The sequence below is a fragment of the Canariomyces notabilis genome (assembly GCF_033297395.1).
Source record: "Canariomyces notabilis strain CBS 508.74 unplaced genomic scaffold N656scaffold_15, whole genome shotgun sequence".
NCBI classification, from domain to species: domain Eukaryota; kingdom Fungi; phylum Ascomycota; class Sordariomycetes; order Sordariales; family Chaetomiaceae; genus Canariomyces; species Canariomyces notabilis.
Window position 1 is genome coordinate 162,158 of NW_027041837.1, and position 20,151 is coordinate 182,308.

The window sequence follows — 20,151 nt, forward strand, 5'->3', positions numbered from 1 at the left end:
ACGGCGGCTCAAATCTGTGGTTGGGCACAAAAAAAAGCCTTGGCACGGGCCAGAGTCGATTTACGCATCCCATTTGCTGCCCCCGGGCACATGCTGCAGCTTTGGTTTCAGTGGGTCCCACGGTCCCACCCTCCGCCTCCGTTCTTCTTTGCCCCCGGTCAGTTGCGCGAAGCCAACTTTTCCCTCTTTCATCACCCTTCACTACCAGCCACGGCCCCATCACTTGTCGCGGCACGGAAAGGTATCCATCGCAACGCGATTTCCATAGGGCATCCATGCATCACCCTTCAACCTGCAGTGGCTAATACACGGCATTCGGTCGTCTGATATTTGCTCTTTCCCTTCCAGTTTCCCGCGCCAGGTGGGCAAACACCCAGTCAACAGGCCAGCCGCAAAGCCCTCCCAAGGTGGAATTGGCCTTTGAGCAACTGGAAGCTCTTAACCCCACTCGCAGAACGGACCCTTTCCTCGCATCCTCTTCCAACACAGTCCATCCAGTGCACTCCGGGACAAGGAACCATCCACTGCAGCAATCATGACCGAGGTGTCGTCTACCCGTCTTTACCTGGGCAACCTGCCCAAAAATGGTGAGCTTCTTGCGACTCCAAGGACCCGCGACATTGCCCGATCCAGGTGACGCCGTGGCCACCATACAACCGCTTAGACTGACCCGCGCCCCAGCTACCAAGGCCGATGTCGAGGCTCACTTTGCAACCCATGGCACCGGTGAGATCACAGAGATCAAGCTCATGAATGGGTTTGGTTTCATCGAGTACAAGGATGCCATGGATGCCCGTGATGTCGTCCCAGGTATGTTTTGCCGCTGTCTACTGTTTAGTGTCTATCGTCTCTTGGCAATGAGTTCTGTTTTGCTAACGAGTTTTGCATCTTTCAGCTTTCCGTACGTTGTGGCCTTCGCTTGGAGATACCCGATCCTCTGACCATCCCTTCCTGGCTAACGGCATTCTGTGAAGATGGATCCGATTTTATGGGCGAGCGTCTCACTGTCCAGTTTGCCCGCGGCACGCGCCACCGTGAAGGAGGCAGCGGCTACAACCATGAGCGCAACAGTGCTCCCCGGCCCCGCCGCACGCCTCATAGAATGCAAATCACTGGACTTCCCAATGATACCAGCTGGCAGGTCTGTTAAACCTCTTCCACTTCGTTTTCCGCGGACGTATCATGGATTCATCCAGCTTTGAGGCTTTTGGAGCTGGCTATACCCCCCTTGGCCTGGTTGGGATCCTCGGTCCTGGTTCAGCTGGTTTGGTCAGCCCGTCTGGATCACGCTTTCTTCCCCCGAACAGGTCTCATCATGTTGGCATGGTCGACATCCAAATCGGCATGCTTCCCGAGAGAGTTATGCATCCCATGGTTCTTCGGCGCTCGCATAATTTGAACTGCAATCTTGTCGCTGGGTTTTGTTGCCGAGTGCTTTGGGCAGCGGAGGGCTATCAAGCGAGAAACTTCCCCAGAACCCTCAACCCTCTGACACTCTTGGTTTTACTGGACTTGGCTGTTCCTTCGCGTTGGGAAACCGCCAATCGTCGACTCGAGCATCGCAACTTACATGGAGTCTGGCTCTAGGATTTGAAAGACTTTGCCCGTCAATCCGGCCTTGATGTCGTCTACTCGGAAACCAACCGCAATTCTAACGGTGAAGGGTACGTGTCTTGAGTCAGCGCACAACAACCGCGAGCCCTAACGACCATTTAGCTTCGTCGAGTTTGAAACGGCTGCGGATCTCAGAACTGCGGTTGAGAAGCTGGACGGCCGTGAATTTAAGAATTCTCGCGTGACCTGCGTTGCAAACGTACGAACTCCCTGCCATCAGTCCTTTTTTTCCCTGTGGCTAACGTTTCGAGCAGACTCAACCTGACTTTCCGCGTGGAGACCGAGCTCGTTCGCGATCTCCCCGCCGTCCTTATCCGCCCCCTGTTGATGACTATGATCGGCGCGGCCCTCCCCGCGGCTATAGCCCTCGTCGGGATGCCTACCGGGATGGATACCGTGAGCGTACCCCCCCCCCAAGAAGGGACTACTATGACGACCGGAGGGGCGGCTACCGGTCGCCTCCCCGTCGCGGACCACCCCTGGATGATTACCCTCCCCCGCGTGGCCGCTACGATGACCCCTACCGTGCCCCACGTGACTACCCCCCGGACCCGTACGTCAATGGACGCGGCGCTTATGATCGTCGCCCCCCGCCGCCGGACTTCCCGCCGCCGCGTGAGCCGTATGCCAGGGAGCCCTATCCTCGGGATTATGAGCGCCGCTACTAGAGAGCGCTTCAATGTACCCTACATAGCGACGGAGCTGCAAGTGCAGTAGGTGTCCAACTAGGGGGGCGCTCCATGGCATGTCGATCCTGTTACGGTTATGAGACCTCTCGGTGGGGCCCCTCGACAGATTGTGACGGTTCGCTTGATTGGGGACACCCAGAATGGACTTGATGATGAACGGTTTCTTTTGTCTGGTGGTTGTGTTGCCGAAAAGCGTTAGGAGCCACGGTCGCGGTTGTTTCTTAGCCAAGTTTCTTGTTCGATAGCTCAAATGCCAGTTCGTCGGCGTTCCCGCACATTGTCGATTGCCCTCACTGATAGTGTGGATGAGTTTGGATAGAACTGTTAGCTACACAACACTGATGACGGTTTGGTCGCTTTCAAGAAAATTCACTCTGGAGGTCAAGTGCGACCAAAACCACCCAACACGCCGAAACGCGCCTACGTGATCCTTAGCCTCATCCAAAAGTAAACCTTCGACGCTATGCCGGTCATACAGAACTGCAAAGGCGTATACGCGAAGCGGCGCGGTGTCGCCCGCCTCATCTTCTCCCGGAAGTTTGACGTCAAGATGACCTCCCTGCGTCCATCTAAATGGCCTCGCTTCATCTTTGGGCTTCTGGTTATTCACGCCGTTAAATCGAAGTTTTCCCCGACTATAGTATAAGGTTGCCCGTTTCATAGAACCGCGCATAACCAAGTATCCTGCCCTTACCGCGCCAAAAGGCGCATTTTCGTTTGCTAGCACCACCTTGTGTGCCAGAATCTCACATCCCGCTTTTACGTGCGACCGATACGATTCTCGAAGTATCTCAAAATCAATGGTTCCATCGACAGATGCCCAAGACCATGATGGCGCACGATACGTTGTAGGGCGAGGCTGCCGCGTATCTTGGCTGCCGCCGAGCGGAGTCCAAATATTTTGAACTCTCCAGCAAAGGTTGAACGGGAGGTCTGATTCCCAAAGTCCTGCAAGGTAGACACCTTTCCGCTTTACCATACTTGGAACAGCTGAGAATGCCAGTAACTTGTCGCCGGGGTCAGATAGCTCTCTCCTGGTAAAAGAATTCACTAAGCCAGCCCAGTCGCCTAGCGAAATAACCGAGTCATGCCCATCCACTGCTGACGAAGCAAGATCTGCAAGTATGAGTGAATCGTGGAAGAACTTCTCATAACGCCTTTTGGGCGGAAACCCTGCCTCGCAGCTCTGCTTTGATCGGCATCTCCAGCGCACCTGCGTCGACGAAAACTCTATTAGCCGTTCAGATAGGACGCGTTCCTGGAACGTCCACGCCCTGGAATTTATGGGATCTCACATGTCGTCGGGCGACGGCTCGCCAGTCACAAGAATCCTTCCCTCCATACCGGTTGAAGAAGTGTAGCGAAGTGCAAACGGCTGCATGCTCCTCGGGATGTGTCTGTCCTGCAGGAAGCCCTCAGAAGCAGCAGCAGAACTCGATGCCGAGATTGTGATGTATGCGTGCGAGTACACATTCGCCATCTGTGCGATATCCTCTGCTTTCGTGACGACATCATCTTGCACGATGCAGAGCGAATCTATCCAGATGTATGGGATCTCCAGGGCATATACCACTTTGACAGCGTCAATTATGGTTTTTGGCAGACGTGCTAGGTCGATTCCTCGATATTGATTGTGTAAGGTGGCGCGAGTGGTCTTATATGGCTGGTCTTCCGGGCCCCAACAGTAAGACAATGCACACCATCGAATGCATTCTCCCGGAGTCGGATCGCATAGTTTGATACAGGGGCGTCCGCCGTCATCTTCAACACAAATCAGTCGTCTGGGTGCATAGTCATTGCGGGCCGCCGGGCAAGTGCCTGATCGAACATGCAGTTCGTAACACTCTTTTATCTCGTTTCGGATGAAGTTGAAAACTTCTTCGCATTCTACCCGTGGGTTTATTGGCCTGAATTGGAGGTCCACGGCGGCCGGGTCGTCTATAATGCCATTAGGAACTATTCATGCAAGGAGCTGGGTTTTCATAGACTCAGCATGCCCTTTTCTGCCACAGCTGTGATCCTCTCACTCATCCACCCCATGCAGCGAAGAAGGATAAAGCCATCAATATCGTAGCAGAGCCTATACGGTCTTCGGAGAGGGTTGCACAGCCCTTTAAGTAGGGCCCAAATCATTCGCCAACGGTGCCGTTCCCACCACTTTTACTTTAACCACGGCTCAAAGGCCGCGCGATCGAATGTTTGGTACAACGGGATCGTCGGGAAGAGCTGAAATAGAGGGCAGCCGTCACGGACAGCTACAGCTCCTTGCGCCGCCGAGTGAGGCAACCTCACCTCCAACAAATTAATTAAATCCACCGGACAAATAGGTCTGGATAGCTGGAAGGCCTGGCAATGCTGGCACTCGTGAGGGACTGAGGGGTGTTTGTCTCGGCGGACATGCTGCGCCATAACTGAGACTGAGAGCCTTGTCCGAGCATAAGTAGCATCACCTCCGGTGAGGTTTGTTTTCGAACAAGATTCAAGAATAAAACTATTCAGGTGCTTGGAGAGGGCAAAAGATACAGAATGCTACGGAGTACATACCGGTAATGTGATGTGTGTGAGGTGCGACTGTTGTGTAGCTCAACATTGGTTGAGAACTTGAGATCTTGAGGGTCTGCGGGAACATGGTCTTCCCGAAAACAGTGCCCCACACATCAATCAGGTTATATTACATAGGTACTGGAATTACGCTGTAACAAATTTACGTAGATGTACGGTAACTTTACTCTTATCTTATCGATCAGAGCTGCAGACTGCAGTGCTTAACTCCAAATTTTCTCCCCTGTCACTTGGCAGAAAGTCCACACGCCTCAGCTTCTGAGAAGGGTTCTGGATCTCGATCTCGCAGTCCGGGCAACAACACTTCGGTAACATAGCAATCAGCCAGTGATCATGAAGAGGAAACTGGACAAGAACGGCGAGCCCTCTGAAGTGGCAGAGTCTGAAAAGGAACCCAACCGAGCAGAAAAGAACCAAGTAGCGACGCAACAACCAAACGCAGAACCGTCCTTTGCAGACCTCGGTCTCGATCCGCGCCTTGTGCAGGCCGTCGCCAAACAGAGTTTTGAGAAGCCAACCCTCGTCCAACGAAGGGCCATCCCGCTGGCCCTACAAGGTCAGGATGTGCTATGCAAGGCGAAGACGGGCTCTGGGAAGACGGCTGCCTATGTTCTCCCAATGCTATCAGGCATCTTGAAGCGCAAGAATGTATGTGCTCGGACTGCAACGACTTGCTTGCTGCCACATTTTGAAGTCGAGGTGCGCTGACCTAATTGACAGACGGATCCTACACCATATACGGCTGGTCTTATTCTCGTTCCGACACGCGAGCTCGCCGACCAAGTCTTCAAAGCCATCGAACAGTTCTCCGCCTTTTGCGCAAAGGATATCCAGGCCGCAAAACTGACCGAAAACGTTTCGGATGCGGTCCAGCGCTCCCTCTTGGCCAACGTCCCTGACATCGTTGTCTCTACGCCGGCTCGCGCATGGAACAGCATCAATTCGTCGGCGCTCTCGCTCGGCAAGCTGCAGTACCTGGTCTTGGACGAGGCTGATCTAGTGCTGTCGTACGGTTACGATGAGGATATGGAAAACATTTCGCGATCACTACCAAAAGGCGTACAGACCATCATGATGAGCGCGACCCTATCGGCCGAATTGGATACGCTAAAGGGAATCTTCTGCCGGAATCCAACAATGCTGGATCTAAAGGAAGAGTTTGGGGCCGAAGACGAGAAGCTTACTCAGTTTTACGTCAAGTATGTTGCCATTGCCCTTGTACGCCATTTCAAGTCCCCACTGACAGTTGTTAGGTGCGGCGAGGATGACAAGTGGTTGATTTCATACCTCATTTTCAAGCTGCAACTGATTAAGGGGCCTTGCCTTATCTTTGTGGCCGACATTGATCGGTCGTATAGGCTGAAGGTGGGCTATACGTGATTTCTCCTCTATCAGCTCGGCAAACCTCTGACGGTTTTGCAGCTATTCTTTGAACAATTCAGCATCAGGAGTTGTGTTCTAAACTCGGAACTACCAATCAACACCCGGATCAAGATCATCGAGGAGTTCAACCGCGTAAGGGAAAATGCTCCCAAGATGCAAAGAAGATTAATGCTGATTCATTGGGCAGGGCATCTACGACATTATCATCGCGTCCGACGAAAAGAGCGAAGTATTTGGAGACGAAGCGGCTGGCGAGGAAGAAGCAAAGAAGGGGAGCAAGAAGGAATCCAACTCTAAGCAGAAGGACAAAGAGAGCGAGCAGCCGAAGAAGAAGAGGAAACACAAGAAGGACGAGGAATACGGAGTGTCTCGAGGTATGCAAGACAGATACGCTTCGGGCCATTTCTGGCAGAGTCATACTAACTGGCGGTGTAGGCATTGACTTCAAAAATGTTGCGGCAGTAATAAACTTTGACCTCCCTACATCCTCTTCCTCCTACACCCACCGGATAGGGCGCACTGCCAGAGCCGGGCGAGCTGGCATCGCCCTTTCCTTCGTTGTGCCCAAGGAACTCTATGGCAAACACAAGCCAACATCGATAAAGAGCTGCGAAAAAGATGAAAAGATCTTGGCCAGAATCATGAGGCATCAAGCCAAGCTAAATAGGAAACTGGAGCCCTACAACTTCAGCAAAACCCAAATGGAAGCGTTCAGGTACCGCATGAATGACGGTATGTTTACGCGTGTTCAATCAATCTTGAGCAGTTTGCTGACTTGCCAAAGCCCTTCGTGCTGTTACCAAAGTAGCCATTCGGGAAGCCAGGACAAGGGAACTGAGGCAAGAGCTGCTAAGAAGTGAAACATTGAAACGGTAAACATATCTGCATTCCTTTATAAGGGCATTAGGTACTGACTCGCAAATGTAGGTATTTTGAGGAGAACCCGGCAGAGCTCTCGCACTTGAGGCACGATGGTGAGCTTGGCAGGACAACAAGACAGCAGCCTCACCTCAAGCATGTGCCCGATTACTTGCTTCCCAAAGACGGGAAAAAGGCGCTTACGCCCAACGTTGGTTTCGTCCCGTTCAAGAAGGAAGGTGGCAAGGATAGGAGACGTAAGAAGGGCAAGCCCAAAGGGCGGTCGTTCAAAGTTGGCGGGAAAAAGGACCCGCTGAAGACATTCAAGGTCCGGCGGAAGGCGAAGTGAAGGGAAGTCTTTTAGCAGCCGGCTACTCCATCGTGTAATGCATGCCCATGCTTCCTAGAGGACTGATACCCCCCTTGCTTAATGCTTCTGCCCCCAGTGTATGTCATGTAGAGACAGTGCCAGCGAGATATCACAGTTCTCTGCTCCCGGGAAATGAATGGTGCGAACCATGAATATCCCAATCTGATACCAGCAATGGCAGCAAGATGAGCTGAATCTACCTTCTGTCGTCCGGTAAACATGCTCAGGGCCTCACCCGTCGACTGCAAAAACGGGTTCCATTTCCAAGCTGACAATAGTTCGCCAGAGTGGGTTCAGACTTCAGAGCTATCCCCATATGCTTATTCTGAGAATATTCAAATTGAACCCTTTGCACCCATAACAGTTATATACCTTGCAATAATCCTGTCAAACGAGTAAATATTGTAGCAAGTAAACTCGTCTCCTAGCTATAGGGGGCAGCATTTACACGCACGCAGAAGGACGGGAGTCATAGGTACTGTACTGTACTTACGCGGCCTTCGCCTCCCGCAGCTCGCCACTGCCAAGGCAGAGGGTGATATGTATAAGAACCCACACCACATCCCTACTCTCACTCCTTATTCCTCCTGACTTCCGAAGCTTCAACTCCACAGGCAACTGCTGACGATAAGCAATTTGAAACCTCCCGGGCTATTAATTATCGGTAATATCGATTGCCTCATGCATTCCACACCCAGACCGCACACCAAATCAACCCTTCTCACTCTCCGCCCTCCCAGCACTGAACAAATGTCTGACAAGGCGACAACAACAACAACGGAAACCCCGTCGGAGGCTACTCAGTCCGGGGTATCTCAAACCAGCCAGCAGCCCGGCGCTACCACTTCACAGCCGACAGGTGCCGGCGTCAACACGGGTGCAGGGATCACACGGCCAAAGACAGAGGCCGAGATTGATGCCGACAGGCGCTATGAGGAGGCTATTGAGGAGGAGTATGCCAAGCGCGAGGGCGGCGCATAGGGGATTCGCTTGATGCGAGGTGCTTGTTCAACGTCATCGTCCTGGAAAGACTTCATGAATCCCAACTCTGTTACATTTGCACCTGTACCATCCTACAGTCACCCTATTGGTCAACAAACACAAGAGACAACACGTCAATTGAGTGAATACTAGGTACTAGTTGATGCATTACATGTATACCGGCCCGTCATCAAGACACTTCCCCGGCTAGGGCTTCTATACAATGCCTGATCTCCTTGCTCTTCCACCCTCACGCCCTTTCGCCAAGCGGACCGGGTGTGCCTCAGTGTTATACACAAACTGATTCGTGTGATCGCTCTTCACCTGCCAGGGAGCGTCCTAAGAGAGGGAAAGCCCATCGTCAGTAAAATTCCTCCTCTTCAAGATAGGTTTGTCTGAGTAAACTCACCTCGGCGTGGATCAAATAACTATACTTCAGCACTTCGGCAAACCAGAAACTCTCCTGGAAATCAAAGAAACCTCCTCCTCCTTGCTGATTCACATCCCTCACTCCGGAATACCCACTTCCTATCCTGCACGTCTCGTTCACGGCCACAAATGCCTCCCACGCCCCTACACAGCGTTAGCCACAACACTGCTCTAGACCGTTTCAGGGATCGCAGTTTTCAGGAGTGAAGTCAATCAGCTCGGCAGATAGCATGCCATCCTCCAGAACCGCTGCTAAGGGGGTCGGATAAATCACTCAAACCCCGGAACAGGTAACTTACACTCTTGATACTTCGGGTCCCCGGTGGCGCGATAGGCATAGTAATAGCTCTCGATGACCTCGGGACGGAGGACGTAGCCGCCGTTGGTGATCCAGAAGCCGGCGACGTCGTAAAAGCGTTGCTGCCCAGCCGGCGGCGGCGGGTTGTGCGTCACGTCTTCCGGGGCGCGCGAGAGGTCCTGCCAGCGAAAGGCCTCTGGCCCGATCTTGGTCGCCGTGGATGAGTACGTGGCGCGGCAGCCCTCGGTCAGGGCCAAGCCGAGCTCTATGTAGGATGGCTCGTCGAGAACAAGGCCGCCCAGGATGAAATTGCCCCCGTTGAAGCAGGCCACTTTGGTGAAGCGGGGTCAGCAGGTTAGATTCCTTTTGAAAGAGAATAAATAGGGTCTAGCAGGGTCTAGAACTGACGGTGTTCGGAGACGAAATGAAGCGTCTGGTTGCGCCACATGGCGAGGAAGGTGAGATCGGGCCGGGTGGTAGGGTGCGACACGAGATACTTGATGGATGAGTCGGCTGCTGTGATCCAGCGGTCGCGATACTCGCCGAAGCGGTCAGGGTCGTACAGGAACATTTTGATAAGATACTCGTAGAAGCTGTCAGTGCCACCACCCCAGCCGCCGTTGCCATTCACGAACAACCCGGTGGTGAGGTTGACGTCGCTCCCCAGAAGCCCCGGGAAGGGCTCTCCGAGTGGAGGCTGCGGGTGCAGGAGATATGATTCGGCCTTCTGGGCCAGCCGCCCATACTCAACATCGTCGGTCAGGTCACTGAGCCGTGTCCACTCCAGAACCAAGGTGCCTATGGTGGCAATTCCATTCGTGGTAGAGCCCGATTTGCGTGGCGGATTAAAGAAGAGCCCATTATCTGGAACACCGCTGGGAGTATCGAAAGCTACCTTGAGGTTGTCGGCAAGCCGTTTGGCTTGCTTGAGGATGGCTTCTACTTGGACTGTCTCGTTGATCTGGCCATCTAGAGGACCGGTAAGAAGGTCGTAGGCTGCTCTTCACGTCAATACCCAGGCAAAGTGTACTCAGGGCCCTTATGTCCTACCAGACAGCAGCCCTCCGAGATACCGGATGGTTGTCTCAAACAGAGAGACTTCAGTAGTTGTGTTGTCAAAGTTGATTTCTGGTATGAACTCCAGAATCTGCCTTACGACGGGCCAGTTTCCCATAACCAACGCGGTGCTGAGGGCGTCGACGGCGCTTGCCCCCCACCCGTTTCTTGAAGGCGATGTCACTCAGCCATCAAGCCAAACCAAGGAGCACAGTGAGGGACGTACCTGTCATCTGCATACCCATCTGACACGGGCCGCAGAGAATCATGGGGAAAGGCATACAGGTAGTACCCGTCCCATGATGTCTGGAACGCCTGTTTCACTGCGTCGGCACGATCCTGGTTGACAACATATTGGGGGGCGCGAGGTCTATGAGGAGCTGCGGCCACGAAGTCCAAGACTCCTAGAATGAGCCCTCCAAGGCCGAGGACGTACATGATCGTCGGTTGCTGAGGATGGCTTTTCGAGTGAACGGTACCCTGACGTATGGCAGTCGTCGCCAGACTAAGACCGATGGAAAACAAATGACGGAATAGTCTATATTATGCGGACCGCGGTGATCCGAGAGTGAAGCTCACCTGGGCTCTCCTCAAGCAGACGCGAACGACTGCAGGCCGACTGAAGTCCCCGTGGGAAAAGGGAAAACAATTATATTAATCTATTTCGGCCCACGCCAAGAAGGAATGAGTCGGACGACAGATGCCGCCTTATGCGGGCGGATCGAAAAATGAAAGGTCTCATGTCCATGGGCAGGTGGACTCTGCGCCATGGCTCCTTTGATCTTGCAGGAACGCTGCATTGCTGAAGAACGTCAGAAGGTCGTACCGTACCTTGACTTTGCGAGGGAAAGATGTGTTCACGCATGAGGAATCCTGGTCAAAAGGCCAAGCCAACAGTGCCGATCCCTAGCGCTTCCCCGTACCTTGGCCCTGACGCAATGCCGTGATTGGCCAGTTCCCCTTAGACCTACCAAAACAAGCAGGAGCTCGGATCCCGCTGGTCACTGACACTGGCACCTCCGTGTTGTGTTGTGTTGAATGAGACCAGACAAGCAGCTGAGCAATGTCTACCAGAACCTCATGGCTGTGGTTGCAATGCATAACACAAGTGTTCCTCATCTGACCATTCTAGTCTTCCAAACTGTTGTATGAGGGCGTTCTCTCGTCCTTCGAAAGATGGAGAGGTAGACGATATGACTTATGACTGTCCATCTAAAGGGCAACTCCATTTAGGATGGATCGCATAAACCACACCCTGACTGATCAGCTTGAGAAGATCTCAATTCAACTGAAAGTCCACGTTGGCACGTCTACCACCCACACTCATCCATCGTCGCAACTGGTCCATAGCAAAATGACTCGAATCATGGCAAGCATGTAGCGATCGAGCCAGGATGTATCTATCAGAAATAGTACAATGTCGGTGGGCTGTAAGTGAAAAGGCGGGCAGATGGGCTGCCTGTTCTGCACGAGGCAATATGATTCTAAGACGCCCATAGAGTAGGGTTGACTCGCAAGAGACGACAGGTTTAAGCACGCATTTAATTCGCAAGCGGTAAGTGCCCTAGATGTGCAATGCCAACACGACCAACGCCCATCAGACACGGCTATCAGCTGTTTAGAGCCGGGACCAAATAACCACCCCTAGTAATTGGATGGTCTGCGCCATAAAGATCCGAGATCAGAAACCGTCGTCACTGGGAGTCGACGGCGTGCCAGCGTGCATCACATTACCGACCTGATCGGACCCCGCCTCGCCTGCCAGAAATGATCGCTTTGGTATGACACAGCGATGGCGAACCACAGAGCTCAGTCGCATCGATTACCGGCTCACCGACCCTAGACAAGGTGCCCTGCTGCGCCAAGGGAATCAGGGCAACTCGAGAACGCTGTAGCAGTTGTGGTGGTATGCCGATTCCCCTATTGTAATCTTCCCACTTGGTGTAGACACTCGCGCGGGGAAGTAGATTCCTGGTAAAAACCAATACAAGGAGTCTCCGGCACAGCCAATGTCGCTTCCTTGTGTTGCCGCTCGTTGCTTCTTGAAGCATACAGCGCCAGAGTCTCAACCTTCACGTTGGGCGTACTTGGGCGGGAGAACGTTGACAGTGTCACTTTCAAGGTCTCATGGCCACCCGCCGATATGAAAGCAGAGTGCCCGCGCGCGCGCATACACCGACGTCCGACAAGCATAGCACCGGCTATGAGCCGAATGACAGGCTTCTGACTAAGGCCATGGTGAGGGGGAAGAGTCTTTCCGCCAGTAGCATGCCGGGCGCTGTCGTGCGATGCTAGATGGAAAGCCATTCCCGCTCGAGTAACAGCACGGGCCTGAGGTTAGCCCTTCTCTCTCAGTCTTGCCAACGCGGCAGCTACGCCTTCACTCAAGTGATGATCGCCCTTCTGGGCCGGAGCCGTAGCCGGAACGGGCGTGGCCTCCGCCGCCGCAATCAAAGCCTCCTCTTCCGCTTCGTCCTCGGCGACATCTGCATTTCTTGAAGCAGCCAACTCCTTCCTTGCCGCCGCCGCCGCCGAGCTAGACACGCCTCCAATGGGCACCGCAGCGGTGACCCTCGTCGCCTTCCTCTTGGCAGCCTTTTGGACTCGAAACGGCGCCTCGACGGCCTTGCACCAGCTCTTCACCTTCTTCTCCCCCCAACCGCCCACAACGGCGACCTGCTCCGGGTCGGCATTGACGGCGTGCCGCAGGCTGCCAAAGGTGCTGACCAGGGCTACGGCGTCGGCTTTGTTGATGTTGCGCGGCACCGTCACAAACTCGACCAGCTTCTCGGCGTAGCTCGTGGCCTGCTGCCCGCGGATGGCGCCGAACCCGGCGTGCTCGTATGACTTGTACAGCTCGAGGTAGCGTGCGGCCTCGGCGGCGCTCCAGCAGAGGATCAGCGTCACGTTGTTGACTAGCGACGTCTTGGCCAGCTCGCGCAGCGATTCCTCGTGGTTGGGTATGTCGACTAGGGTTAGGAGGACGCGCAGATTGTACTTGTGCTGCAGGTTGCGGATGCGCGTGTAAATGTATTCCGGGTGCAGGCGATGGTACTTGAGACTGGACTCAAGACGTTAGTGTGTTGAACAGAGTTGAGTACGTAGGGTAAAGAGTTGAACCGCCTATAGACAACGTGAGACGAAATTACCCACCTCAGAAAAAGAGCGCAAGTCGTCAATCCCAGCCCGTAGTCTGCCAGAATGTCGCTGTACTCCCACGGAACAGATTTCAAGCAAGCCAGCACCGGGTTACCCTTCTGCCTAGGCGAAACGAGGATTGACGACCCAGACGACCGGGACGGAAGTGCTTGCGGAGTGGGCTGCACAACCTTGGCACCTGAACTTGAGGAGGCGTTTGACGACGGCGCTCTATCAAGCCGTTGCGGAGTAGGCTGCTGGAATCTAGGGGGGACAGGCCGTTGTTGAGGCGGCCTCGAAGGACCTGGCTGGGCATCTGCCAGAGCGGCCAGGATATCGTCGTCAGCGCCGAATTCATCATCATCCATTCTATCTCGCTACCGATATGGACTGAGAGGGATGGCTGATTTGGCGATACAGCAACAGAGTTGGTTACGTTATGTGCTCGGTTGATCTCCAGGAACAGTTGACATGGGTAAGGTGAGAATCTCCAAAAGCACGAGCTAAGCACGAGCTAAGAATGTCTCGGCAAGTGGGGCATTGTGCAGATCAGGCGTTGGAGAATCGAAGGCGGGAACTGGAAGCGAGCCTGCGCAAGCGAGGCAAGCTCCGGGGATGGAAACCTCTGAGGAGCCATCCTCTGGTGAAATGTGATGCGTTTCTTCCCTTGATAGGTAGATATAACGGTAAGTATTTTGAACTGGGGATAGCACAGGCATGTGAGAAGGGAACTGGCGCCGGTGTTTGTCACATGTTGGCTTTCACATATTAATTGTTAAGATGATACTGGAACTATAAACGCCCGCCCTACCCATCACTGTACTCTGTATGCCGAACTTGAAGAGACGCCCCCATAACCCAAACGCATTTCTGGTATCATAAATGGCTTGCCCTAATCCAGTTCCTCTGTCCCAAGTTCCGCTCCGTAATCGCTCTCACTCCTCGCCCCATTCCCCGTCAATGAGTCGTGTATTGCATACAGGGATCGTAACCACATGTCGAACATCATCTCCAGCGATCTTGACTCCTTGGAGGCCGGTCTCCTCTCCAATATCTGGTCCCGTAACCTTTCGTAGGCCTCGATCATGACCCACACTTGGAGGGCTGATGGATCTGGACAAGACTTGCCCGGCCGGCCCTCCAGGGCGGATGAGAGGTCCCGTGTAAGAAGGTCTAGACATATCTGTAGACTCAAATTGTCGTCCGCAGATGTGCAAGAGGAGTAACTAGGAAGTCGAGCGAGTGGCAACGTCGGCTCTGGAGAAAAAGAGACAGGCTTGAAGTAGACTGTTTCCTCCTCAAAGGCGACTAGCGTGCCGTCGTCGTCCGAGGTGGTGGAACGCTGCGCAAAGTCACGGTTGCGCATTGGTGCACATATTGGCGTCTCGGGCGGGAGGCTGGCCGAACTTCGTCGCCGCCTATCGATCAATGCCTCGTCGCTTTCACCCTCGTCGAGTGACAGTGAGGGCTCTGAGATCGCATCGCTATGTACCGAAGCGCGATAGTCGAGCAAAGCACGGTACTGGTCGGCAATGAGATCGACACTTGATGTCCTGCCGAGGGCGTTGCTAGGTCTCGGTATGTCCTCCAGCTGTCCGATGGAGAAGATGGGCGTCTTTGCGCGACGTCGCATCTTGGGAGCCGAAGGCGCCGGTGATTCCGGATTGGAACTTGATCGCTGATGTGGATTGCTCCTGACGAGGTGAGAAAACTCTGGAACTATGTCTCCTGGACGTCTAAGACCCTCCTGTGAATCCCAAGGCGATTCACGAAGTTGAATACGCCGGTCACCCGGGAAGAATTCGGCCCATTTAGAGTCACTAAGATCCGGAGGCGGCAATGACGGCGCATGGTCTTGCGTTTGGGTCCCTGGCTTGTTGATGTTCGTAGTCTCAGATTTATTGGACGTCCGCGTTGCGGTCGACGCGCCCGAGCCGAGCCGCCACGGAACAGTGCTTCGGTGCTTCGACAGGCTCTTCTGCAGCTTTCTTCTCAGCTTTGGGCCCTTGGCTACTGACGGGAGAGCGGCCAATAGGCTCTCTTTGGTTTGTTCCATTGTTTATCGAAAAATGCCGATTTAGGCGGTTTGGGTCTTCGCGGGCGGGTCAAGAACGAAACAACACAGATCGACAGCTTTCTGTGTGCTTGACGGCTGTTGAGGCTGAAGGGTAGGCTCATCAACGGCATATAACTAATAGACTAAGACAAGGCGGGCGGGTTTTAGAGAAATGACGTCTGACCAAAGTACGGGGTTGGCCACACCACTTGGGGCCAACTCGGGACTCTGACACCAAAAACTGGGATTCTGCCTGCACGCGTAAACTAGCCGACTAGCCCCATGCAATTGCTTCCTGCAAGACATGGTTTTGTCTGAATCATGGAAGCTACTGGACCTGCCGTCGCAGAGGACCGTGAACGCTACTTGCGTTCTAGAAAACGCTCAGATCGCGATCTCTTGGTGGATGCGCTTGCACCACCAGTAGGGACCAAGGTTGGACCGCCGACAACCTCCGGCAGCCACGCAGCCCTGTTGCGATCAGAAATTCAATCTGAAATGTCTCATGCCTCGACTCTTCAAGCAAATACAATGGGATGCGGGCTGAGCGGACGCACCAGTTCCGAGTATCGCAACCAGCATTACCTGAGAACTTGGCAACGTGAGAGACACGTTATGGCCGGCTTTGAGGTGAGAAGCCCAATCTTCCGCGTGCTCCCGACGGCTGAATTAAGACCCTGCTGTCGCATGGCCGAGGTTTCCCAATGGCCAGAATGCGACATACTGGTATGATGGGCAGTGTAAGTAGAATACGCTTGGGAATTGGTGTTTTTCTAAGCTGTGGCATGAATGAGGTGAGCGGCGATCATTGAGCGGACACAGTTGTTGAAACAGGTCGTGAGCTCATTTGAGGGCAACGTCGAGGAAATGCCCTGGCGATAAGGGCTACGGTAGTACACTAATACTGAGGCTCCATGTTGTTGCAGTTGAGCTTGCTTCATCAAGCATTCATCAATTCGACAGGAGAGTTGAAAGCTGAAGCTCCGGGCCCGGCTCAGAGATGGCAGGGAGCTGCAGGCAGGGGCTGGCAGGACGGGACGGGAGCCTTCAAAGCCGGCCGGAAAAAGCTTTTTCCGAGACAGTGAGCAAGGCCCGAAGCGGCATGGGTTGGGGCTGTCGGGCACGGGCTGGACGGGACCCGATCTAGGGAACGGTTATTAGGCCCGGTCCGTAGCCGCATCTGCCCGGCCCAAGTGCTACAAGAGACCCTTTCATGTCCAAAGTCCACACGGAAACACGGAAATGAATGAGGGAGTGAGGGCATGACCTTTCACTCGCCTCGTGACCTCGCCGGCCAGTTCATAACTTCATACAATCGTTATTCCCGAAATCGGGGACTAGTGCCCGCCCATCGGGGACGATGTTAACAATTCTCGAGCTCAATTGACCCGACAGCAGCAGTCTACCCCAGGCCTCTCGATTTATCCATCAATCACAGGACAGGCAGCGGCGTACACTGGACCTTCCTAAGATTTAGCCCCACTATGCCCCTCAACCCCACCGCGCTCCAGCCGACGGCGCAAACAATGGCCTCCGTCTGCGACGATGGCGATTACGCACAAAAGTTCAGCTGGACAAGATGGGATAACGTGACGGGAATTGCCGGCAGACAATCGAATTTGTGATATCTAAACCACCTTGCTGTCACGATTGTCCGGGCAGTGCCCCTTAGTTATACACCAATTCACCATCATCGCCATCTCTCTGCCTGCCCGCTCCTTGACCCTCATCGCATATACCCCAGGGCAAACTCCTCACCATGGCCGAAATCACCATCACCGGCTGGACTACGCGGGATGTCCGGTTCCCAACCTCGTTAGACAAGACGGGCTCAGATGCCATGAACGCGGCAGGCGACTACTCAGCCGCCTACTGCATCTTGCAAACAGATTCGGCTTATACGGGCCATGGGATGGTACTCCCTCTGTTGCCCTTGCGCGTTTGCGGCATGGACTGACTTGAGAATTTCAAGACGTTCACCATCGGCCGAGGCAACGACATCGTCTGCGCAGCAATCAACCACGTTGCCGATCGCATTAAGGGCAGAACGCTGTCTAGTTTGGTCGCTCACTGGGGCAAGACATGGCGTCACCTTGTCAACGACAGCCAGCTCCGATGGATCGGCCCTGAAAAGGGCGTGATTCACCTGGCTCTAGGCGCTGTGGTCAATGCAATCTGGGACTTGTGGGCCAAGGTGTTGGGCAAACCCGTATGGCGCGTCGTGGCTGAGATGACGCCCGAGCAATTCGTCGACTGCATCGATTTCCGCTACATCACCGACGCCGTGACGCCCGAGGAAGCCGTGGTGATGCTACGAGAGATGGAACCGGGCAAGGCAGCCCGTTTGCGCGACGCCGAGAATAGCCGCGCCGTTCCCGCCTACACCACCAGCGCTGGTTGGCTTGGCTACGGCGAGGACAAGATGCGCGCGCTACTGCAGGAGACTTTGTCCAAGGGATATAGGCATTTCAAGCTCAAGGTCGGCGGCAGTGTGGAGCAAGACAAGCGTAGGCTTGGTATTGCGCGCGAGGTGATCGGGTACGACAAGGGAAACATCCTTATGGTCGACGCCAACCAGGTCTGGTCTGTTCCCGAGGCGATCGAGTACATGAAACAGCTGGCCGAGTTCAAACCCTGGTTCATTGAGGAGCCGACATCGCCCGACGATATTCTGGGACACAAAGCCGTGCGCGACGCGCTCCGGCCGTACGGCGTCGGGGTTGCTACAGGAGAGATGTGTCAGAACCGGGTTGTGTTCAAGCAACTACTCATGGCGGGCGCTATCGACGTGTGTCAAATCGACGCATGTCGCATGGGCGGCGTCAACGAAGTTCTGGCGGTGCTCCTCATGGCTAAGAAATATGGCATTCCTATCGTGCCGCACTCCGGTGGTGTCGGCCTGCCCGAGTACACTCAGCACCTCAGCACCATCGACTATGTTTGCGTGAGCGGAAAGCTTTCGGTCCTAGAGTATGTGGACCACCTACACGAGCACTTCTTGAACCCCTCAGTCATCAAGGACGGGTTCTACCAGACGCCGATGGAGCCCGGATACAGCGTCGAGATGAGGCCTGAGAGCATGGATAGGTATGAGTATCCTGGCGGCGAGAACAGCTGGTGGAGAAGCGAGGAGGCTAGGCCGATATTGGAGGGCGATAAGATATAGAGAGGAATGTCAAGTCGGAACTGTCTTGCATCTAGGAGCATTTTGGTAGCTACAAAAAAAATCTGAATGCAAGGAGAGATGGGGGAAAAATAGAACTAGCTGCGACTCGTTTCGATCGAGTGACCTCCGGGTTATGAGCCCGGCGCGCTTCCGCTGCGCCACGCAGCTTGTAACTTGTTTGCTTGTTGAATATAGATGACTAGAAAGTGGGTTATATGCATTCAGGGCTTGAGTCTTTTTTGTAATGTGGAGTGGTGACTCATGGACCAGGCCCATACTTCAGACACTTGACACCCGGAACTTTTCAAGAAAGAAAGACCAGACACTCGCAAGGCACTCTGCAGTTCCCTTTTCCAAAGGATCTCTTGCCGCCACCCTGTCTTTTCGCAATAAGTGCCCTGGCTTGCCTCTGTTCTAGCTCTTTCAACCGGGTACCTTACCCGTCAGCTAGGTAGTCACAGAACTCCAGGAGACTTACTGTGGTGAATTCCAACTTCAACCCTTTCAGTTAGCCAGGGTAGAGTCAGACTAGGTACCAAACACCCAACGGAGCTTCATACCTACCAACTTCTATCGGCGTCTCTTTTTCCCTACCAGCCCTTGAAAACCTCTGTCCTCAAAAGAGTAGAAAAGGGCTCAGGTTTGACAAAATTGAGATGTAGCAGCACTTTCAAGCATGAAACCGGGCGGTCATAGGCGCGAGTGATATTACATCTCCGGTACTAACAGTTTAGGTTTCGAGCAAGTTAGAACTCGACAAGTAGTTCGGTGCTAAAACAGCTGATTGTGAACTTGTGGCACTAGCCTCGAGAGACGGATTCAAGAAACTGAGAATGGGGGCCCGCAGACTTCAAGGATGGTTCTGGAGCAGCCGTCAGGCCTTGGTATGTCCAGCAGTGGCAACCTCTAGGATCTCCTTTTCAAGGCCTTGGACATGAACGACGGAAATCCCTGCGTCTTGAAGGCTCTTCTTCCCCGTATTCTCGGCAACGAATGTCTCTGGCTCCATGATGCCAACGTACACGGTCCGGATAGCCCCGGCCAGTCGCAGCACTCTCTCAACGCAGGGTAGATTTCCGCTCAAGCGCTTCGAACAGGGCTCAACCGTCGTGTACAGCGCCAGGTTTGAAGGTAGGACATTGTTGAGATTTTCTTCAGCAACTCCATGCTTCTCTGCCAACTTCAAAAAGCAGCATTGCTCCGCATGCGTGTTTCCTGGAAGCTCAAGTGTGAAGCCAGTAGCTAGAATTTTATTTGCTGCTGAGTCGACCAAGACCGCTCCAACGCGATAGTTTGTTGGCTTTGGTGGCGATTTCTGCGCCTGCTCAAGGGCAAGCCGCATATATGCCTTGTGGTCGCCTGGCGGGATGATAGCCATCTTTTGCAGGCTGATAATACGGAATGGAACCTGAAGCTATCAAGTTCAAAACTGTAAGCAAACTGCTCCAAGAGCCCAATGAGTCTCAGTACGTGTAAGTGGAGTCGGCTCATTGCAGGTCCCACCAGACCCACCCAGCAATGCAGCAGTGGGGCCCGGCGAGTCCGGGAGAT

General features: G+C 53.9%; 10 protein-coding genes and 1 non-coding gene across 11 annotated transcripts; 5 read left to right on the plus strand and 6 right to left on the minus strand.

Moving 5' to 3' along the window:
- Positions 1-235: 235 nt before the first annotated feature.
- On the plus strand, positions 236-2,709 carry N656DRAFT_846098 (uncharacterized protein). Its single transcript, XM_064819223.1, has 7 exons — positions 236-587; positions 682-810; positions 896-901; positions 975-1,141; positions 1,588-1,664; positions 1,717-1,813; positions 1,869-2,709. Exons 1-7 carry the CDS (start codon positions 536-538, stop codon positions 2,280-2,282), a joined length of 942 nt encoding a protein of 313 aa, XP_064668882.1. The 5' UTR covers positions 236-535; the 3' UTR covers positions 2,283-2,709.
- Positions 2,632-4,712, minus strand: N656DRAFT_790404 (uncharacterized protein; the record flags this gene model as incomplete). Its single annotated transcript, XM_064816887.1, has 8 exons — positions 2,632-3,023; positions 3,054-3,251; positions 3,285-3,577; positions 3,614-3,875; positions 3,909-3,971; positions 4,002-4,241; positions 4,331-4,392; positions 4,468-4,712. The coding sequence occupies 8 exons, from the start codon at positions 4,710-4,712 to the stop codon at positions 2,632-2,634; spliced, it is 1,755 nt and encodes a 584-aa protein (XP_064668883.1).
- A 347-nt stretch (positions 4,713-5,059) lies between these two features.
- On the plus strand, positions 5,060-7,690 carry N656DRAFT_780562 (DEAD-domain-containing protein). Its single transcript, XM_064815404.1, has 8 exons — positions 5,060-5,513; positions 5,586-6,064; positions 6,119-6,230; positions 6,288-6,380; positions 6,436-6,622; positions 6,684-6,980; positions 7,033-7,120; positions 7,176-7,690. Exons 1-8 carry the CDS (start codon positions 5,199-5,201, stop codon positions 7,453-7,455), a joined length of 1,851 nt encoding a protein of 616 aa, XP_064668884.1. The 5' UTR covers positions 5,060-5,198; the 3' UTR covers positions 7,456-7,690.
- Positions 7,691-8,051: 361 nt separating this feature from the next.
- Positions 8,052-8,664, plus strand: N656DRAFT_780563 (uncharacterized protein). The gene has a single exon (XM_064815405.1). The coding sequence runs from the start codon at positions 8,227-8,229 to the stop codon at positions 8,455-8,457; it is 231 nt and encodes a 76-aa protein (XP_064668885.1). The 5' UTR covers positions 8,052-8,226; the 3' UTR covers positions 8,458-8,664.
- N656DRAFT_780564 (glycoside hydrolase family 47 protein) lies at positions 8,586-11,051 on the minus strand. The gene is made up of 6 exons (XM_064815406.1): positions 10,467-11,051; positions 10,235-10,407; positions 9,593-10,180; positions 9,186-9,515; positions 8,867-9,030; positions 8,586-8,796 (listed from the first exon to the last, which is right to left on the minus strand). The coding sequence occupies exons 1-6, from the start codon at positions 10,676-10,678 to the stop codon at positions 8,674-8,676; spliced, it is 1,590 nt and encodes a 529-aa protein (XP_064668886.1). The 5' UTR covers positions 10,679-11,051; the 3' UTR covers positions 8,586-8,673.
- A 1,526-nt stretch (positions 11,052-12,577) lies between these two features.
- N656DRAFT_799173 (DNA repair protein rad10) lies at positions 12,578-13,746 on the minus strand (the record flags this gene model as incomplete). The annotated part of the gene is made up of 2 exons (XM_064817842.1): positions 12,578-13,301; positions 13,394-13,746. The coding sequence occupies 2 exons, from the start codon at positions 13,744-13,746 to the stop codon at positions 12,578-12,580; spliced, it is 1,077 nt and encodes a 358-aa protein (XP_064668887.1).
- A 524-nt stretch (positions 13,747-14,270) lies between these two features.
- On the minus strand, positions 14,271-15,011 carry N656DRAFT_712085 (uncharacterized protein; the record flags this gene model as incomplete). Its single annotated transcript, XM_064811788.1, has 1 exon — positions 14,271-15,011. The coding sequence occupies one exon, from the start codon at positions 15,009-15,011 to the stop codon at positions 14,271-14,273; it is 741 nt and encodes a 246-aa protein (XP_064668888.1).
- Positions 15,012-15,595: 584 nt separating this feature from the next.
- On the plus strand, positions 15,596-16,618 carry N656DRAFT_154466 (uncharacterized protein). Its single transcript, XM_064808679.1, has 2 exons — positions 15,596-16,064; positions 16,361-16,618. The coding sequence occupies exons 1-2, from the start codon at positions 15,756-15,758 to the stop codon at positions 16,517-16,519; spliced, it is 468 nt and encodes a 155-aa protein (XP_064668889.1). The 5' UTR covers positions 15,596-15,755; the 3' UTR covers positions 16,520-16,618.
- Positions 16,619-16,878: 260 nt separating this feature from the next.
- On the plus strand, positions 16,879-18,824 carry N656DRAFT_780568 (enolase C-terminal domain-like protein). Its single transcript, XM_064815407.1, has 2 exons — positions 16,879-17,349; positions 17,407-18,824. The coding sequence occupies exons 1-2, from the start codon at positions 17,194-17,196 to the stop codon at positions 18,598-18,600; spliced, it is 1,350 nt and encodes a 449-aa protein (XP_064668890.1). The 5' UTR covers positions 16,879-17,193; the 3' UTR covers positions 18,601-18,824.
- On the minus strand, positions 18,697-18,768 carry N656DRAFT_t93. Its single transcript has one exon. It is a non-coding gene; the product is annotated as a tRNA-Met (tRNA).
- Positions 18,825-19,474: 650 nt separating the features above from the next.
- Positions 19,475-19,978, minus strand: N656DRAFT_711786 (cytidine deaminase-like protein; the record flags this gene model as incomplete). The annotated part of the gene is made up of 1 exon (XM_064811764.1): positions 19,475-19,978. One exon carries the CDS (start codon positions 19,976-19,978, stop codon positions 19,475-19,477), a length of 504 nt encoding a protein of 167 aa, XP_064668891.1.
- Between the last annotated feature and the right edge of the window lie 173 nt (positions 19,979-20,151).

Excerpts from the sequence above, each read along its gene's own strand:
- N656DRAFT_780563 (XM_064815405.1), top strand. The coding sequence starts at position 8,227 with ATGTCTGACAAGGCGACAACAACAACAACGGAAACCCCGTCGGAGGCT.
- N656DRAFT_846098 (XM_064819223.1), top strand. The coding sequence starts at position 536 with ATGACCGAGGTGTCGTCTACCCGTCTTTACCTGGGCAACCTGCCCAAA. Across the intron at positions 588-681 it reads GGGCAACCTGCCCAAAAATG|CTACCAAGGCCGATGTCGAG; the intron begins GTGAGCTTCTTG and ends CCCGCGCCCCAG. Across the intron at positions 1,142-1,587 it reads CCAATGATACCAGCTGGCAG|GATTTGAAAGACTTTGCCCG; the intron begins GTCTGTTAAACC and ends GTCTGGCTCTAG.
- N656DRAFT_780568 (XM_064815407.1), top strand. The coding sequence starts at position 17,194 with ATGGCCGAAATCACCATCACCGGCTGGACTACGCGGGATGTCCGGTTC. Across the intron at positions 17,350-17,406 it reads CTTATACGGGCCATGGGATG|ACGTTCACCATCGGCCGAGG; the intron begins GTACTCCCTCTG and ends GAGAATTTCAAG.
- N656DRAFT_780564 (XM_064815406.1), bottom strand. The coding sequence starts at position 10,678 with ATGTACGTCCTCGGCCTTGGAGGGCTCATTCTAGGAGTCTTGGACTTC. Across the intron at positions 10,181-10,234 it reads TCTCGGAGGGCTGCTGTCTG|CCTACGACCTTCTTACCGGT; the intron begins GTAGGACATAAG and ends CGTGAAGAGCAG. Across the intron at positions 9,516-9,592 it reads TCATTTCGTCTCCGAACACC|TGGCCTGCTTCAACGGGGGC; the intron begins GTCAGTTCTAGA and ends GCTTCACCAAAG.
- N656DRAFT_780562 (XM_064815404.1), top strand. The coding sequence starts at position 5,199 with ATGAAGAGGAAACTGGACAAGAACGGCGAGCCCTCTGAAGTGGCAGAG. Across the intron at positions 6,065-6,118 it reads CTTACTCAGTTTTACGTCAA|GTGCGGCGAGGATGACAAGT; the intron begins GTATGTTGCCAT and ends GACAGTTGTTAG. Across the intron at positions 6,623-6,683 it reads GGAATACGGAGTGTCTCGAG|GCATTGACTTCAAAAATGTT; the intron begins GTATGCAAGACA and ends CTGGCGGTGTAG.
- N656DRAFT_154466 (XM_064808679.1), top strand. The coding sequence starts at position 15,756 with ATGGAAGCTACTGGACCTGCCGTCGCAGAGGACCGTGAACGCTACTTG. Across the intron at positions 16,065-16,360 it reads ACGTTATGGCCGGCTTTGAG|TTGAGCTTGCTTCATCAAGC; the intron begins GTGAGAAGCCCA and ends ATGTTGTTGCAG.